Below are 18,751 nucleotides of genomic sequence, written 5' to 3'. Positions count from 1 at the left end.
TCTTTCCTATAATGTCAGTCGGCAGAGATTAATCTTTTCTTTCTATCTGTTTCCTCAGCTCTGTGCAAGGAATAATATTTATTGATGTGATCTATCCATTAGTGGATCAGGCAGAGCTCTCTAATGTCAGGTGGCAGGTGAGGGTCATGGTCTCTCTCAGAGAACCCAGTTCAATCTGGAATGAATAGGGTCTGTCAGCAGAGAGAGGGCACACCAGTCAGTAGGTGCAGTACTATGACTGATCACAATCTTGGACCACCGTCTTTTATACATTTAATGGTTTTCTCCTCATTCTAAGAGGTAATGTATGTCATAGGTGTTTTTTAAACAAACCAAAAGTCAGGATAACGTGCTTCCAGGGGAAAAAATTCAGCTGGTTTGCATTCTGGAAAGTCAGGGAGAGACAAAAACAAAATCTTAAGTGAGAGAAGTTGGAGTAAACTAAAATAGCTGCAGCTGGATTTATCCATCCTCTCTTTAAGTTTCTTAAGATTAATTGATCTCTTTGTATGGAAATGGCAAATCAGCTGCTAGAACTTTGCACAGAGATAGACATGCACTATCTATGCATGTGTTGGTGATGGTGTATTTGAGGTTGAGCTCCCAAACCTTAGAATTGTGTTCTGTGTGAAAGTCTGTTCTGCCCATTTGAAACATTAGAAAAATTAAAATATAAAGTTTCAGCTGCCGTTATGTCTTATTTACTTACACAGGCCTCATGGTGCTGCCAAACTTTTGTAGAAGGTTCCATTATGTTTATGAAAAGCAGAATTATTGATTGCTTCTGCCTCCAGATAGGTGCATTATGAATTGGGACCATTTGGGGGGATTTATTTTTAGTTCAGGTGAGCAGTCATCACAGTTTTGTTCATTACAAAACAGAATAGTTTACAGTTTTTATTCCTAGGTTTTTATTCCAACAATACCATTATATTAAACATCAGACCCAGGTCATTAGGAGCACTGTTGAATTCTAAGCAGAGGAATTGGGTCCTGGTAGAGAAGTATGTCACCAAAACATAAATTCAGTAAAATTTACATTTCTTTCAACTTGCATTCACTCAAAGTGGATTTGATAGAAGTTTTTTCCACCTCTGGAGACTAGGAGAATGCAGTTGATATGTTTCTAATTCTAAGTGTCTAAGGTGTAGCTATTACCTCTTGTGCCGTGCAGTGAATGCAGGCTAACAGACTGAGGACCTTAACAGAATGCATAAGACATTTTACCTGGGCTTGCCTAAAAATGTGTTAATTCATGTAATAATGTCCACAGATTCAATACACCTTAGAGGCAAATAGATAATTTTTAATAGAGTTAGATACTGGCAGATATGAGTTGGTTTGGGGGGAAGATTAACCTGTGCTCCACAACGTGAAAATTGGTGTGCTCATTTCATAAAATATTTAATTTGTGATTACAGAAAAGAATAGTATTGCCTTAGCTGGAAGAGTCCAATAAAGTACAGTGATCTTTTGAGTCAACAAAAACCAGCAGTGATTTCCTCTGCTGGTGATTGCTATTGTGTCCAGAGTTTTTCTCAAATTGCAAGGGCAACAGATGAGTCAAATAAAACAGATTAGTGGGCTTTTGCTTACACGAAAGAAATTTTCAGAGCATCCCAGATATATCTAAATATATGTGGATATTTTGATACCTAGAGGTAAAAGAAAAAAAATAAAAAAATTTTAAGGATAGTTTTTTCTTTCCTCTTTCACCTCTCTTCTAGTCACTTTCTATTCTGTCAACTTCCAAATGTCAGTTTTGATTTATTCTGCACTGGAACAACAGGTATCTGAAAATAGCTTTCCTCGTCTCCACAGCTGCCTTTGCCTGACCCATAAAAAGCCTAAATTTTGCTTTAGGCAATTAGTTCTTAATGCTTTTGTGTGTTTTACCTTAAAAATAAAGTGAATCAAACAGTAGTATTATAAAAACTTGTCTTTGTGTACTGCAGGGCAAACAGGACATATTCATTATACAAGAGCAAGGAAATAATCATTTGAATTTAAATTGAAATTGATAGAAGAAAACACATTTTGATGTAGTGCGTGTTTAGCCTGCAGAATAAAATGCCACAAGATATCAATGAGAGCATAAGTTTTGGACTGTTTAGAGAAAGAGCAAGCTGTTAGTGAATAAATAGACTGGAAGGCATTCATTCCCTCTCTTTGTACTGGCCACTTTCAGACAGGATGTTGTTCTTGATGGTCTACCCTACCGCAGTAATTCCTGCTTCTGCTCATTTGGTTACAGTTTTACACAGCTTTTGTAACTGTTCACTGTCAAATAAGCTATCCCTTTCTTCACCATTTTTGGAATAAATTTTCTCATTGTTCCATATGTGCTTTCAGGAGTCCTACCCCTTACACTGCTTTTTAGACTGACACCTCCATCAGAAGTACAGGCCAGAGATAGTTTCTGACCCTGGATGCCTTCTGTAGTGCAGTCTTCTGAGTGGTAAAGCTGTTCTTGCTCAGTTGTCTTCCAGCAGTGGGCTGGAGTGATCTGAAGAGCCATGTGTCACTCTCTGGATCATCATGGAACTGACCAAACATTGCATTTAGACAGTGGAGGTCACAGGGCTGCAAGAAAACCTGTAGTGCAATAGCACTAGGATATTTTTTACTATCATAATGGAATCTCTCTATTCAGAAACATGACCAAATTATAGATTTACACTCCTCCATGTTTTTCAGATGCTGTTAGTGTTCAATGGTACGCAAGATCCAAAGATCTAGGGGTTTTAAACACTTATATTCTAAATACTGTTTTATTCTGGATCACTGGTATTGTAACCGTTAAGATGAGGAGTGTTTAGTTAGTGTATGCTTAAGATCTAGCAATATTGACCTTTATTCTGTTATAGCAGATGTCAACTAAATAATAATGTTGCACAAAATAACAATAGCTGCCATTCAGTCTCACTGGCAGGATGAAAAAATATGATACATGCTCTGATGTACTTTGATAAGTTCAGTATAATTTTGCAGGTCCTTATTTACAATTCCATATTTAGTATGAGTTTTGTTAAAGTCCTGTATGACTTTTAGTATGGTGTGACACGTTTGCCCTGTGATTCAGCACTCTATTAGCAGGGTTGCACTGCGTGAAATAATTTAAAACAGAACTAAAATGCTGCCAAAAAAGTTTCTTGAAATTATAAGGTAGGGGTTTTTTATATCTTCCAAGTATTGCAAAGCATTCTATATATATGATGCCCAAAATTAGAAAAAATATTCTTTAGCAAGGTGAAGCAATTTCAGCATAAGCTAAAAAATTCATGTATATAATGTAAAAATTGCATCGGGAATGCTTAAAATTGTGCAATAACTCTATTCAAATTGAGATCAGTCTATTTATAAAGTAATGGGTAATATTCCTTTTTGCTTGGTGATAGTTTATTTATATAATATCTCAGCTTCTGGCTGTCTAGGGCTTTCCAGACATGTTTATATAATAGCACATTCATTGATGCATGGTGTCCATTTTCTTCTAAACTGCGGTCAAAAGTTCTTGTCATAGATCCTTTTGTGAAGAAAGTTATTCTAAATCACATTTCTGTTGCTGGACACCTGGCTATCTTATATCAAAAGTACTTGGGCTTCTGGGCTGAGTCTTACTGTCCTTGAATATTTTGATAGTCTATCTCCATTTCTATAAAGAAGCAGTTTTCAGTTAACTTAATCTTTCTGCCAAACTCATGGGCATTTTTTATCACTTCTTTCCCCCCTCCTATTTTCCTATTCACTGAATTTAGTAGAGAATGCTTCGGTTTTATTTTCCGCAGAGGAAGAGGTAGCACAAAGGAAATCGGATTTGCTGTGAACCCTCTTTCCCCCCAACCCAGTGTGAGAAGGAAGAAACCATCTGCATGTCAGCCAGTGCACACCAGCACTTGGTGCTCAAAGTGTACTGAGTGAAATTAAAAATGATTATTTTACTTTTATTCACATGCTTCTGTTTTCTGAGCTGACACCTTTGAGGTTTTTGGTGCTGTATTTCTGTCTTCTCTTGTAAGGGCAGAAGCTTAAGTTAAATGCCTACCATTTGTGAAATAAGGGTACTTCCCAGCTGTCTTTGCATCCAAAGATTAGTTTATGATATAACTTTGTATTTTGTAGTTTAGATTTGTTAGGTACTGAATAATTCCCACTTAATAGCTGACTGCTTTTTAATAGCAACATCTATTGAATAAGTTGGCAGAAATACATATTGAATAAATATAAAAGTAGAATATTATTTGCTTTAAAAGTTGAATTGAATTATTTAATAATACAGAACTGGCTTGTCTTGTAAAATATTAGCATGATTCACTGGAGTTTTGTACCCGATAGCTTAATAAAATATTTAAAGTGCTGCTTACGTGAAGATCTAGCAAGTGCATGTTATGTGATCAATTTTGAAGGGAAGATACACTATTGCAGATGCTATAAGCTCCCTATGAGATGAAATATAGCGTAATTTCCTGTAAGTCAGTGCCTGGTCAAGTAGTGCAAACAGTTTAGGCTTCAGAAATTAGCTATTTGAGTTCCATAGCATGAAAAGACAAGGTAGATAGATACGTAGATAATTAAAATCATTTGCGGATGGATTATATTTCAAGAGCATAAGAATTTCAGCATTATCTGGAAGCTGCCTGGATTTGTTGTCAGATAACATATCCTTCTAAGAGTCTCATAGGAACAGTTTGGCATGGCTCAGTGAGGCAGACAAGATGTGGAAGTCTGATAGCATTACACTTTAAATACTTAGCACTCGGAGTTAATGTAGCAGGAGAGTCTCTGTCAACTTTGTTAGTAACTCCACTCATTAGAAATAGAGAGATCCAAACAAATTTTCTTAACCCACATGAAGATGAAGATGCCAGACTGACTTTTCTGTCATTATTTTTCTCTCAGTGTTCAGCCAGATGGTACAACTACTCTGGCATTGTATTCATGGGATTCAAAGTAAAGGAGAATAGCTTAAAGTGAGGAGCTGTGCCATGTGCTGCTGTGACAACACATTCCTGAATTCCTTCTGCTGAATTCCCACAGCATGCTCCTGCAGTAACTGGCTGATCATGCCATGGACAGGTGCCCCCTTCACTGGGCAGAAAAGTGGCTGAATGGCCGGGTCCAGAGGATAGTGAGTGGGGTTACATCCAGCTGGTGGCCAGTCACAAGTGGTGTTCCCAATGGCTCAGTATTGGACCAGTCCTGTTTAATTTCACAGAATCACAGATTAACCTGAACTGGAAGCTTAAGGAACCAAGATCATCAAGTTAAACTCCCAGCCCTGCACAGGACCATCCCCAGGAGTCACACCATGTGCCCAAAAGTGTTGGGCACTCTAGTGTTGGGCACGCTAGACTCTGTCAGGTGTGGTGCTGTGACCTCTTCCCTGGGGAGCCTGTTCCAGTGCCCAACCACTCTCTAGGTGAAGAACATTTTCCTAACATCCAACCTCAACCTCCCCTGACGCAGCATCAGGCCATTCCCTCTGGTCCTGTCGCTGGGCACCGCAGAGGAGAGATCAGTGGATCAGTGCCTGCGCCTCCAGAGAAAGGCAGCTTCTTATTTTTAACAGGAAGCTGATGTATAGGAGGAGTACTGTTGTATCTACTGTATGGCTTTCCTTCTGTCCCCCAAAACATTACACATTGCACATGGAAAGGGAAACAGCTACCTTTGTGTTTGGTGGGTTTTTTGGGATCTGTTTTTGAAATATACCTGGACATAGCATATGTAGCCAGGAATGAAAGAGCACTAAAGGTCAAGTGGATAAGACACTTATCAGGACTTAATTATTTTAAATGATTCTGTGAATCTGTACAATCAAAATAATGCTTTTGTAAACATTTTACATTTTTACGTAGTGCTAGTCACTATTTAGGTGTTTGCTACATTGAAAATGTCACACCTTTTAATGAAATGCCTTCTTAGATGGGGTTTAAGCTACCAGGGCTTTGTCATTTGAGATTGTGTATTATACTATGAGCTCAGAAGCCAAAAAAATTTGGGATGTGCTGTTGTGCACCAGTAGATCTAGTGCATAACCTTCTGTTGTCACTGCTGTCAAGTTTAATATTGTTCAGAATGAAGTAACCTATGTAAAATATTTCATGGAATCGTGTTTGTAATGCAAATATTTTCAAGTAGAGGGCCTATGCCAAGATGTTCTATTCATCTGTTAACCTCCCATAGCAAAATCATCCATAAACAATTCTTGTTTATCAACTGCTGATATTTTTTTCAGGCTGCAGTGGGGCAAATTAATTTCTAGTGTCTCTACAGTGTAAATTGGTCCGCTACTATCCCAGAATCTGAGCATGTGTCCCAGAGAATCAAAGTCCCATCAGCTAAGAAGCAGTTACAGTGCCACGTGGTATGTCTAGAAAGGCTTTTCCCCTGCACAGCTGGCTCAGTTGGTGCTGGATCATCTGAGCTGTGCTGTATAAGTGACAGGCAGGAGGCAAATACAGCATGGGCATGCACTTACCCCCGGCAGGGTAAGTGGGCATCAGCAATTCATGAGCATCTCTTAGCTATGAGAAAACCCAAACGCCTTTCTGGTGCTATTTAGCTGTGCTCTGGTAAGTTCAAAGTCTCCACAGTATGCTTTCTTACCAGTTTTACATATAATATATTCATTTTGCCAGGCTTAATTAGATGTGGGCAAGCCTTATGCTACAGAGTTGACAATGTAACAAATTGGTGGGAAACCTCTGGTGCAAAGACCTTTCTTTGGATGAGGTTTTGTTGTTCATAGACTTGTGCGTCTGCGTCTGGAGAAAAACTCCAGGTAGAATATGCCATGTTTAGAGGCTCTTACAAAGTAATTATGATTGCATGAACTGAAATTAAAGGATTCTACCATATAGAAGCTCAGGGAGTGATATTTCCTTTGGAGATTTTATTTGAAAAAATAAACTGCAACATGTCTTAACTTTGACTTTGTTTTCATATCTGTTGCTGGTTGTTGGTCTTCTTGAACACTTAGTAAATATATTTCTTTAGAGTACTTCTTCTTGGGGTAACTAGTGCTTGTACCTGTAATCAGATCTTTTTTTGGCAGGATTATATGCAAGTAGATGTGAGTTAGTGAACTGAGTACAGTTTTTAACTGACTATTTTTGGAAAAGTTGCCAAAAGTTTGTAACTGAGAGATTGCTGTTTTCTTTGTACTTAACCTAGGAAAGCTGTGATAAGTAGTGTGGGCTGCAGTCACATTGCTCACTATTGACTTTTTAATGGAGTTCCCTGTAGTCTGTTGCAGAAGCCAACACAAATAAACAGCAGCAGAAAGCCTGTCCCTACTTGTTGCATAAACTGTGAGAGATTTCCTCCCTGGTACCCTGTATTTTGGGTAGTTCTGTTTCCTGTCTGGATACCAGAGTATTAATAATGTTTGGGGGGCTTTGGTCTTTACTTAAAGGGAAGGTGTCTTTTTATGTGTGAGTGTCATAACAAGTCATTGCTTCTATGACCCTTTGTAGATTGGATGTTGTTAGCTACTTGAAAAATAGACAACATCAAACAAAAGAGTTATGATTGCCTGTGTTCCAGCTGTATTTACTTTTATACTTTACCATATGCTCTTTCTTTCACAGGCATTTCCTATTCAAAACAGGAACAGGGACCACACCGCTGTTCAGTACTGCAACACCAGGGTACACGATGGCATCCGGCTCTGTTTATTCCCCTCCTACTCGGCCACTACCTAGGAACACTCTATCCAGAAGTGCTTTTAAATTCAAGAAGTCTTCGAAATACTGTAGCTGGAAATGTACTGCACTCTGTGCTGTAGGGGTCTCAGTGCTGCTGGCAATACTGCTGTCCTACTTTATAGGTGAGTCCCGTTTTTTTATAATTGTCACTATGAGTAGTGGTGTCTGATGGATTGTATATGGAGTGTGACATACTAACCTTTAACTAGCGAAGTCTTTGGTAGCAGTAAAAGTCACCAGCATTTAATGAAAAGTCATGATTGTTAAGAAAATTAGAAAAATTGAATATTTTGCAAGCATTCTGTAGCTTGATGGTCAGTGAATTAACTTCAAATAAGTATTTGAACTAGAATTCAATTATGTGAGGTCAAATTCATATAAAAGTATGTGTAAAATTTAGCCTGTAAAAATTCCATTATGTAAATATACCTTGCAGCATATCTTTGAAACTCCTTTCCTCTCATGTTGCTGAAATATTGCTAATACAATCTTTAGGAATGCTAACTATCACTTACTTTATCATTGCATACATGTATGTTTGTGTATAGAGCTGGAGCAAAAGTCTAATATAGATGTTTGATTGCAAAATAGGTAAAATAATTGTCCAAAAGGACAACATGCAGTGAAGATGTAGACTTCTTTCTTTCTTGTGGGTTGTTTATTTTAATTGTCTATTCTCTATTTGTTAAATTCCATTTTCCAAATTTTATTTTAGAATATTTCCTTAATTTCTTCATCTCCTTAATTATTTTCGTAAATGTTCACTATAAATATGATATAGTTTGAATTTTAGGCATTTAGGAGCAGTGCTTGGCTTTGAGAAAATGTCCTTAATAAGGGAAGAGAACAGGATCATTTAACTTCCTTTGCATCTTTGTCCAGATTACAGATTTTTTTCATCTCTGAGTCCATAAATGGTCTTCAAAGACCTAACTGACTTGTTAATTAGAAATTTAGGTCACCACAGTTGTGGAAATACAAGTACAATGATCTGGGTTTTGTTATTGGTTGCACACAAGTTTAGAGTCTTGAGGAGTGGAGCAAAGAAAACAGAAAGAAGAGAGGCAATCGCTCTTTCCTTCCCTCTTTTTAAAATCTGTTAATTTATAATAGAGCCTAGAGGGCCTTAAGATCCTTAAATCTTCATCCTCGTTGTTCAAACAGTCTTGTTACATTTCAATGCAAGAGACAGCATGAGCTCTATAGAGCCTTTGAAGTAGTTCTTACTGAGTTGAAACTCCTGTGAACAATGCAAGAAATTGGGTTGCTGAGTAGCTGCAGAAATTCCCCTCTGACCCAGCAAAGCTGAGCCCCCTGAGCACCCTTCCCACCTCAGCTGCCAGCCCCAAAGAGCAAAAGACATATATGCAAATGTAGGCCTTGCCACTGCTCTTCAGCTCCCTTCAATTGTTGGATTTGTGGCTATTTTGTGTCAATGTGCAAGGAGTTTAAAGGTTTAGAGTTAAGTTTTGACACAAAATCTTTTTTTAAGTGGGATTGGAATAATCCTACTTATAAAACACATTAATTGTGCTCAGTCTCTGTAATATTGCCTCATAAATCATCAGAAGTAAACATCTGCTACTAAATAAATGCATAAATATGAAAGGAAGAATTCAGCATGAAGTATCACTGTCAGAAGCTAGGAAAAACAGCCATACATATAGTAAAACACTGGAGACCTGACTGTGAGCTGAGCTCTACACTTTGCTAGCCCCAAAGAGCCAGATTACTTAGGAATTTGAGGGGCATGGGAAGATAGCTGTACCAGATTATTTCTCCCACAGGCACATTAAGAAATATAAGCATGTCTAATGCGCCTCTATTCCTGCATTCGGGAAAAAGATCTGAGTTTTCCAGTGAGCAAGAGCTGAAAGCTCCACACATCATTTATTCACATACCCTGTTAAAAAAAAAGGAAAAAAAAAAAAAAAAAAAAAAAAAAAAGGCTGCACAACATTTCATTTCATGGGTGCATGCCAGCTTACATCCTAGCTGAAATAAACAATGCACAACAGCCTTCCTCTGCCCACAGTCAATAGGGAACTCAATGCCTACTGGTGATATTACACATATTTCAGCTAACTCAGCAATCTAAATGTAAAATTCAGCACTCAGAGGTAGTCTCTAGAGAACTTTGTGTCCATAAAATCACGAATGGATTACACTCATTCATATATGTGGTTTTCCCATCTCTGCAGATGTAGTATCAGAAACATCCCCCATTTAATAGGCCATCCAAGTATAAATCAGTAGAAATCATTAATGTAAGATGGAAGCACTCCTTCGTCTTAGTTAACTATTTCATAGAATGGCTTGGGTTGGAACAGGTATTTAAGATCATTTAGTTCCAAACCTTCTGCCATGGACAAGGACACCTTCTGCTAGACCAGGTTGCTCAAAGCACCATCCAACTGACCTTGAATACATCCAGGGATGGGACATCCACAGCTTCTCTGGGCAACCTGTTCCATGGTCTGACCACCTCACAGCAAAGAATTTCTTCCTAATACCTAATCTAAACCTGTCCTATTTCAGTTAACGCCATTCCCCTTTCTCCTGTCTTTGTGAGAAGTCCCTCTCTGGCTCTCTTTCAGATCCCCTTTAGGTAATAAAAGGCTGCTGTAAGGTCTCTTCTCTTCTTCAGGCTGAACAACCCCAACTCACTTTTAGCCTGTCTTCAGAGGAGATATGTTTCATAACATAGATGTGAAAAGGAAATGACTGAGCAGGAAATTGGTCGTAGCATAAAAAGAAGGGAAAGATTGCAGTATTAGCAAGTACTAGCACCCTGTGCCATGCCTCCAATACAGTGATCTGGCATCTCTGCTGAAATTTACAGCAGCTGAGTTGACATTTGTATGGTCAGTTTGGGACATGTTTTGAACTTCACAGAAATACATTGCCACAAGTGTGAAAATGTTACCACCTTGTAGCATTTGCATGAAAGAAGGAAAGCAATATGAGGTATCACTGTCAAGAGCTGGGAAATCACCCGATTTTCAGCATGACTGCAGCAAAATATGCCAGTTCACGCTGATCAGGTGTGGCTGATGTCCATTGTGTGGCTGTGGCAACTGCAGACTGAAGGACTAATAGACTGCTCCTCTAGCGAGTGGTGGTGTAACCCAGCCCTTCTCAGAATTGCAGAGACATGAACACGTCATGCCCAGGCTTATTTTAGTTACAGTGAGTATGGGGTAGAGAAAGTGACTTGAGATCTTGCTGCCTCTGCTCAGGCGACATAAGGCAGAAGAGACAGTTTGCTAGACTTCATGTCTGCCTTTGCAGAAGTGCTCAGTCAATTACTGCTCCGTCAATTAGCCCAGCTAGAGGAAGGAGCTGCATCAAGAGTCTGGCATGTCTTGCACTTCTTCCATCACTCTGACAGGAAAGACTCCTATGTTTACAAAGTCTGCAAAGATGAGGTGAGAGCAGAGAGTGTCAGCATGGGTAGAGACCAGAGCAAACACTACACGCTAAAGCCACTTCATGCAGTCTTGGGGATCACAAGGAATTGAAAATGTTATTTCAGTCTAAAGGAAACTCTTCCCATGCATTCTTGCGCTTCTAGCACTCATAGTCCCCCTCAACCATTCTGCAATGTACAAAATATTTAAGCTTACTATTCCTGTCTATTAGACCTACTAATTTTTAGAGAAAATAGAAGGGAGTTGTGGAAAATGTTGGTCCTTTGCAAAGAGGCTTGATCTACTGTTAAATGGTTGAGAAAGAAGTAAAGCAACAGAAACATGCAAGTGCTGAACCAAAAGATAGTGTAGCAACACAGAGAAGGCAGGAATTAAAAATAGCTCTAGTTTAAGGTAAAGGATTCAAGAAAAAGCTCCCTGAAATAATGGATTACAAAATGGGGAGTAAAGAATCTAAACTGCCTCATTTAGGAATCAAGTTAACACTGGAATTTCTTCAGGCTGCTCATTTGCTTAACTTCTGTCTGTAATCAGATTTGCAACCAAGGAAAAAAGCAACCTCCTTTTTCCAACATGAAGATTTCATAATCTTTTTCCCTGTTTGGAAGACTAAGAAGAACAGTACTAAATATAAGCCATTAAAGAGTAAGAAGAATGAAGTTGCTTTTGTTTGACCTCTTTCTATATAGACATTAACAGTTTTAACCAACTTGGTACAGTCCATGTGAAAGCCAGAAATAGGGTTCAGTTTTATAATGTGGAGACAACAGAGAACTTAGTCCTTTGTTTCCCCGCAGCTTACTGCCTCCTGCAGCATCCATCACTTGCAGTGAATGAATGAATAAAAGGAAAGTTCTGAAAGAAAGTTCTGAAGAACACCTCCTAGGTCAAAAATGAGCACCAAGTCAAAGTTTCGTATGTAACCACCATCCTTCAATTCCACATTTTAGGATCTTCCTTGTCCACTTGGCTTTTACTAAGGGAAGGAGCTTGTTGTTCTTAGATGTGATTTTTTTCCTAACAGAAAAATCCACTGTGTAAGTATAGAGACCTAACCAGTCAGGAGTTGTTTCCAATATGTTGTTACATATCACAGACTGACCAGCTGTATTAACCAAGTGATTTGTGCTGTACTAATTATTTCTGCTGTAGTGTGGATTCAGCAATTAATGGATTAAATTAATGAGAATTTGGGGACCTCAGAGCCCCTCTTTCTTCCCCAGGAGTTGCTCTAGCAATTGATTCTCCATTGCTAACGGCGCTGTCTTGACATTGTCTAAATCAATACAAGAAATAACTGCCATTTTCACTGTACATGGAACTGAAGAGGGGAGCAGTTCAGTTCCTCAGTCGGCGCTGGAATTGCACAATACCAGATACAATCAACTAAGCGTGAAGAGTTGTACATTGAAAAACGGCTTGCATCTGTCATGAATTTTGTCTTACATCTGCTAAATAAGTTTCCATGAACATAAAACATCATTTGAATGCACAGTAGGACCCGAGCTATTTAGCCAGGACTTTCCTGTCCTGAGTGCTTCACAACAACCTGTCATACTTTCAAGTCATTGAGCATTTTATTCTTTGTGTAACTTGGAACTGATCATTTTCTTAGCCTTATCTCAGCAGTCAGTGGTCAGAACATGGATATACACCAGCCAGCTATTCATTGTGATAAAGCAAGTACTTACATGTCAGTGATAATAGAAGGCTACTGTGATAATAGAAGGAAGAAAAGAAAAGCAAAAAGAAAAACAAAAAGAAAAAAAATTAATTCTATTTCATTTAAAAGGCCACATGAATATTTTTGTCACTATTGCCTCTATAATTTTTTTATCACCACTTTCTTTATCTATCAGTATTTTTTAATACTTAAACAAATCCATTTTGGACAGAAAAGAAAGCTAACATTTAGACTTAACAGATTCAATATCTTCTGGAAAAACATGTATGGGAGAATCGATGGTACTTCATTCTGTGAGAAACAGTAGGAAAAACTTGGGTTCTGCTACGATGAGATGACTGTATGATCATACTACAAATTTCAAATGAAACATGAATGGAAAAGATACCAGACTAGAAAGCTATGTTTGATAATTACAGATAATTCATGTTTTCTACACTGTGTAAAAATAGCTACATTGTGCTTATTCTGCAGTTATTATAATGAGCACTCATGCTTTTTGTCTATCTAAAAATGTGATTTATCATCATCCCAAATATTAAAAATAAGCGGAACATTCTGTGCTAGTATATTTCTAATAATGGACAACTGTCTTCAGAGTTATCTCAAAAATTTCCTGAGAATAAGAACAGACCAACTTAAGAGGTTTTAAGGTAGAAAGAGAAAAAGAAAGTGTCTAGGAAAAATAGCAAACAAGTTTCATTATTAGAGGAGACTGACAGATCAGAAGCATGCAAAGTGTGAAAGATAGTGTGTAACTATCTGAAGTGAGTTTTAAGTAACTGTTAAAAAATATTAAATTTTCTGTTTCTGTAAGCTGAAGCTAACTTCCTATGTCTTTAGTGCTATTTCTGGGTTTGTTATCTGTGGTTCTCACATACTACTCAGGCTATAGTGTGACAGCTGCTGGTATCCATGTCTCTTCCCAGGTTGTGGAGGACCACCTGCCCTTCCTGTTGGGTTCAGTGGCAGAAGTCATAGTAGGGCAGAACCACTCTCCCCAAAATTAATTTATCCACAGCCATGGCAATTTTTGAACTGAATTTTGTGACTAAAGAAATGAACTAAATATACCTAAGAATCCATTTTACTTTATCAGTAAAGAACAATATAATATTTCTTTTTGATTGCAATGCCAAGTTAATATTTTTCTGCTGTTTGTAAAGCTCAGTTACTGCCAGGAATAAGGAAAACAACTTAATTAATTATGCCATTTAAATGGAATTTTTATTACAATACCCAGCATAGGTATTGTAATTAACAGGCATGAGGGAGGACATGGTTTAATTTTCATTAATCACCTTCCCTTTCATTATATGTTTATAGAGACTGTTCTTCTTTTTGACATACATTTAATTTTGAGTATTGTAATACTATTGTCACTGAGAGTTTCATCAAGAACTTTTGGCTTTCTTCATTCTCTTCCCATGTCTCTCTGCTTCACTCAGGTTTTCTGGGACTTTAGCTATGTCTGGAGCTTCACTGAGGTGTGTGGGTTGGAAATATGTTCCCTGTCTACAGATATGTGGCAGATTTTTACAGTTAGCTAGGTTTATGCTCTCAGCCCATTTGTTTTTCCAACAAAATAAAGCTATGAGGTAAACTAATATATTTATATATCTGATTCTTTAAAAAAAAAAAAATCCTTTTGATCTGTTGTTGTCATTTGAAGGAATTGCTCAGAGATTTACCAAAACTGATTGCTCACAGTTTACCAAATCTACCTATGACAATGTATTCAAAGTACCATGCAAAAATCCACAGCAGGGAATCTTCTCTTACGTAAACCTTTCTGAGAAAGCATGCCAGCTAAGCACAGCTCCTTAGCATTGTCTGGTCACACCACACACTTAGCAGAACCACACTGATGTTCTCGTGTTCTTGCTCACTGTGTGCCTATGTCTGGATTTGTGAAGACAGCCAGTATTTCCAGCACTGTTGAAAGTACATCAATTCTTGCAAAGTGTAGACTCACTACTCATTTTAACAATCCATGGGGCTTTTAGAGAAGGTTTCATGTGTCTAGTGCATTTGGAAGCAGCAGCAGTGTTCCTTGTCATCTTTTTTTTTTTCCAAAATTAAAGCTTGGTGGGGTTTGGAAGTGGCTGCTTCTCAAATGAAGAAGCTGTGGTTTAGGTGCATAGTGATGTCTCTCTTCTGTCCAGATGGAATGTTTCCAGATCTCTCTTGGCTGCGAGTGTCAGGGGCAGCCAGAAGCTGGCTGCCTCTGATGGCAGTGCCATGTGCAGGGCTCTGCCTTCCCAGAACGTGTGGCTGTGCTCTGCGCCTGGCAATATCTGCCTGCCTGTTGTTTTAGACATCAGTGCCACATGTTGCTCTCTCCTGCCAGAAGAGCAGGCATGCAGCCTAACTAGAAGGCAGGCCAAAAGTTGTGTAGGTGCTTCAACTGGTCCTTCAGTGTGTGGTCAGATACCTGGTGAATATAGTGCAGCACAATGATTTAGCAGCTAGAAAACCACCTCCTGATATTTCTAAAGGATTGTAACTCCTGAATGGACCTTAGTATAGTCCTTGAAGTCAGAAGTACTAACATGCTACAATCATAAAAGCCAGATAATTGATAAATGTAGCCCTTGCCTTACTAATACTTAATATTTGTTAAGGCAACTCTTTTCACTCATTCCTGGCATGTGCTTGGTAAATGGCAGTATTCAGATACAAATGTGACGCACTGGTTTTTGCTTTAAAATGAGGCCTAATATTACAGCTAGTACTTCCATGACTTTGTGCATTACAGAGGTTTTCAGCTCTAACGTGATGAAATTATTTTCCTTGGTATCCCAAAGCTATTAATTTTAGATACCTATATGAGTTTCATATGATGTTTACAGCATTGGTGATGAGCTGATTGGGCTTCCTTAGAGTGGAAATACCTTGTCAATAATAATGTAATTTTCTATGTTCACCACATTCTGTCTTTCAAGACTGAGAAACAGAGGTGGAATGATTAGTCTAAAAATGAAGTTGTGCTTTACCACGTTATTGGGCTGAAAGTGTTTTTAGCATCTTTTTTGAAATAATACAAAATCTAAACATGTTCAGTATCTATGTCATGAAGCATATACCTGAAATATGCTTTCTTGTCTCTTGCAAGAATACTATTGTGGATAATGCCTTTAGCTGACGTTTTTAAAGCAAAGATCTTGTTGCTGTGTTCCAGATTATGTGCAAAGCATAGTATTTCTGTTTCAGGAGTGCAGGGAACTCATAATTGATTGGTGTTGTGGATGTCACTTGCTATTATCGTTAGTGGCGCTGAGAATCGAATGTTCATTGAGAAAGATAATCCTAACACGAAAGAATGTAGGAACATGTAATTGACAATCAGGAGGTTAAAAGAGACTTGACAAGATTTCAAGGGATTAAAAGAGTTAATCTGTCAAGGCACACCTCTGCTCCAAATCCTTGTATTCCAATTAAGATTTATCACAAGCTTTTTGGCAATAGTCCTGTCACCTTTGCACTTTTTCCCAGTGGAGAAAATCGAAACGCAGTTAATTCTGGCAATATAAGAGGTGTAGTAATAATCTGCAAGATGACATGATGATGTCATTGCCCATTAGTCCCACACGTTGTATTGTGAAGCAGTATGATGTTTTTTCAAAATCTGGATGCTGTCTTCATGAAAACTGGTCTCTTGCAAGAAAGTTTTGTAGAGATGTGTGTCTTTTTGCACTCCTCCTCTAGTCTTCTGACAGACTCCAAATATTAGCAATTTTTCAGACTAATGGGATATTCAGAAAAAATGCACCGTTTTTTGATAAGAGCAAGCTTAGAGTAGTTTAAGAGGTGTTCTTTGTATTTTATCAGTCCAGGTAAACATATAGGGTATTTTAGTAATAGGCCCATGTGTGTAATGCTTCAAATGAATGCTTCTGTTTAATGAGAGATTTTGCAAAGCAGATATTTGCTTGGGTGATTACTTGAGTTGTTGTGGACTTAGGATTAATCTTCTCTTCGTTGCTGGTAGTTTCAATTAATTTCTAACTCATGCTCGTGAAGAAAGAAGCCAGCTCCTAGACATGTGCTGTCTACTGTGATATTTGAATTACAATACATGTATTAAAGCTGGTAGTTTTGTGTAGAAATTGCATCTGTTCTGTAAAATGCAATCTTTTCTTTTTTTTTTTTTTTTTTTTCTGTGAGAAGAACTGCTTTTTCTCTTTTTGAATGCTTAAAAAAAATTCATGCTGTTAAAAATGTCTAACTTAGATGAAATTTTGGTAAACCTCTCCACACACAAACACTATAAAATGAAAAGGTCAAGTACATGTGCCCAACCTTGCTTTAAGCAATACCATTTGATACTACATTTATGGCTGAGATCACAAGAACACATGGGTTTTATATGGATGCAATTACCCCACTGCAGGGATTAATTATGGATGAAAGTTAGATGTCCTCTGAAGTAGGCAGGAAACTGATGCCATTCCAGACAACTCCATTCACAAAAAAAAAAAAAAAAAAAAAAAAAAAAAAAAAGAAACCAAACCCAAGCCCACTGTCTCTTAGGAATTGCCACCTATAGCAGCATTTGTAGTTTTGTAATCCCGGAAAAAGAAATGTGCCACAGCTGTTTAGATGACATGGATATTTGCATTTGAAAAGCTTGTGTTTGCTCAGTAATAAAACTGATAAAACAAAACCAGAGTGGTTTTGACAATATTTGATAAAATAAGGTCACACAAATGCATCTCTTTTACTGGTTCTATAGAAGCAGTAATGTGAGGGGGTTAGGTACATAAATTAATATCAGCCATTTGGAAAATCAGCTAATTCCAGAAACTTCTAAGTATAGAAATAGGTATGTCATTTAAAAATACTTCTAAGTTACCTTTATTTTGGTACAGGGTGAGTAGTATTTTATTTCAATAATGCTGGTTGAAAACTAAAATAATATTCAGCTGCAGAGAGTTAATCTACTGCTAACCACTGATTTCCTGAGGTATAAGAGAGTCACTGACTACAATAAATTTATCTTCACTTGTGGAAGCTCCAAGCTTATCTGTTGTTTTACCTTCTCTTTCATCTTTGAAATGCCAAGTCTCTCACCCCTTTTTATGGAGGCATTTTTGCTGGACAGTGGGTCTTCATTTGACTCATTCCAAATATTTTCACACTGCTAAGGAAAAGTTATTTATGTTTTCAAATTATTTCCCAGGTTTTTAATTGTTTCTCCAGCTACTTCTTTCCTGCCTCCTGTTAATACTGTCAAGTTGAGGTAATGAAATTGAGGCATTTGAAAAGGAGAGGTGCAATCCTTACTCTTATTTCAGTTCAGCTGTAGCCAAAAGTAGAGGACAAATTTAAAACACATCCTTATTACTGATCCAATGTCTTTTCACACATTAAAAGGAGTAGTTGGTTTTCTCTATCAAATTTATAAGTGACCATTACTTTAGAGCTAAGACTGGCTATTCTTAAGATCACCTGTAGATTTTACTGTGCAGTGTTGTGGCTGATTTAACTTTAAATGGGAAAAAAAAAATCAGCATGAAACTGTAATCCTAACTTTTTTTTCCAAGGCTTAGATAACTGATATAAAATACAAAGTGGTTTACAAACTGCTTGCAAGCAATTCACTAGCTTTAAAAACAATAAATGGTAAGTTTGTCTTTATGTCACAGTTTCCTTTCATAAATCATATATGGTAAATTATTTTTTCTGTTGATAGTATTTTTTCCTGTACCTACAGTATAACTTCACTTACAGGAATAGTTTCATTGAAAACAAATTTCCCTTTCATGGGGGAACATGGTATGTTATTAAAATGCACATAACATAAAACATGTTAATGAAGAAGTAATAAAGGATGCTGTATCTAATAGCCAGTTCTTAGAGGGGCGGTGATATTTCAATAAGAGGATGGCTGCAGTCACTGAGCTGTTGTAAACCTTGGGGTTTTG

At 37.7% G+C, this 18,751-nt stretch overlaps 1 protein-coding gene across 8 annotated transcripts in view; it reads left to right on the top strand.

Annotated features, from left to right (window-relative positions):
- TENM3 (teneurin transmembrane protein 3) overlaps positions 1-18,751 on the top strand; it is an 844,329-nt gene that overhangs the window by 718,613 nt on the left and 106,965 nt on the right. For all 8 annotated transcript variants that reach the window (XM_058420808.1, XM_058420807.1, XM_058420806.1 and 5 more), the window contains one exon: positions 7,593-7,831. In XM_058420808.1, the coding sequence (XP_058276791.1) occupies positions 7,593-7,831 (239 nt within the window). The remainder of the gene's footprint in view (positions 1-7,592; positions 7,832-18,751) is intronic.

The sequence above is a fragment of the Hirundo rustica genome, chromosome 5 (assembly GCF_015227805.2).
Source record: "Hirundo rustica isolate bHirRus1 chromosome 5, bHirRus1.pri.v3, whole genome shotgun sequence".
Classification (NCBI taxonomy): Eukaryota; Metazoa; Chordata; class Aves; order Passeriformes; family Hirundinidae; genus Hirundo; species Hirundo rustica.
This window is presented reverse-complemented; position numbering and strand designations above follow the sequence as displayed.